Below are 1,189 nucleotides of genomic sequence, written 5' to 3'. Positions count from 1 at the left end.
CCCGAACCCGCGTCCCGCCCTCGCGCCGGCCCTGCCTGGCCGCAATCGCCGGCATGGCGGTGACGATGCTGCAGGACTGGTGCCGCTGGATGGGCGTCAGCCCTCGCAGGGCCCTGCTGGTCCTGGGCGTCCCCGAGGACTGTGACGACGCAGAGTTCCAGGAGTCCCTGGAGGCTGCCCTGTGGCCTCTGGGCCACATCACGGTGCTGGGCAAGGTGTTTCGAGAGGAGGATCGTGCCACCGCGGCCCTGGTGGGCCTCGACCGCGAGGTCGACTACGCCTTGGTCCCCAGGGAGATCCCGGGCGCCGGGGGCCCCTGGCACGTGGCCTTCGTGCCCCGCTCTTCGGGCGAGGAGTTTCTGGGTCGCGTGTTCCACTTCCTGGAGCAGCACGGGCAGTCGGTGGAGGGCTTGGCCGGCGCCCTGGGCCTGGGGCTGCCCAGGATGTGCTGGCTGCGCTCGGTCAGCCGGGCGGTCCAGCCCTTGCTGGGGGCCCTGAGGTACCAGCGCCTGGGCGTGTTCTCCGGGAGGGACCCGCCGGGCCCGGGGGAGGAGTGCTTCGAGGCCTGGCTGGACCACGCTGGCGACATGCTGCAGCTGTGGCAGGAGGTCTCGGAGAGGGAGCGCCGGCGGCGGCTGCTGGAGGGCCTGCGCGGGACCGCCCGGCAGCTGACCTACGGGCTCCTGGCGGAGAACCCCGCCAGGACCGCGCAGGACTGCCTGGCGGCCCTGACCCAGGTGTTCGGGGAAAGAGAGTCCCAGGCCACCATCCGCCTGAAGTGTGTGGTCGCTCGGCAGCAGACGGGCGAGCGCCTCTCGGCTTTCGTGCTGCGGCTGGAAGTCCTGCTGCAGAAAGCGGTGGAGATGGGCGCCCTGGCCAGAGCCTCTGCTGACCACCTGCGCCTCCGGCAGGTGCTCACCAGGGCCAGCCTCATCGAGCCTCTGGACGAGGCTCTGAGGAAGCTGAGATTGGTGGGGAGGCCTCCGAGGTTCCTGGAGATGCTGGGGCTGGTTCGGGAGGCAGAGGCGTGGGAGGCCAGTGTAGCCAGGAACCTGAGAGCCCGGGCCCAGAGAGAGGCCGATGCCCGGGCCCAGAGAGAGGCTGATGCCCGGGCTGAGGCCCCAGCCGTGGCCAGAGCCCAGGCCAAGGCAGAGGATGAGAAGGTGGAGAAGGAGGAGGAGGAAGAGGA

General features: G+C 70.9%; 1 protein-coding gene across 1 annotated transcript; it reads left to right on the top strand.

The window, feature by feature from the left end:
* Positions 1-53: 53 nt before the first annotated feature.
* Positions 54-1,184, top strand: PNMA6A (paraneoplastic Ma antigen family member 6A; the record flags this gene model as incomplete). Its single annotated transcript, XM_008051831.1, has 1 exon — positions 54-1,184. A coding segment is annotated over exon 1 (1,131 nt), but the record flags the coding sequence as incomplete, so codon positions are not given.
* Positions 1,185-1,189: the final 5 nt, after the last annotated feature.

The sequence above is a fragment of the Carlito syrichta genome, unplaced genomic scaffold (assembly GCF_000164805.1).
Source record: "Carlito syrichta isolate Samal-C Ts95f unplaced genomic scaffold, Tarsius_syrichta-2.0.1 Scaffold237187, whole genome shotgun sequence".
In the NCBI taxonomy this organism is placed as follows: domain Eukaryota; kingdom Metazoa; phylum Chordata; class Mammalia; order Primates; family Tarsiidae; genus Carlito; species Carlito syrichta.
The sequence above is the reverse complement of the archived record's forward strand: the minus strand, read 5'-3'. Positions and strand labels throughout refer to the sequence as shown.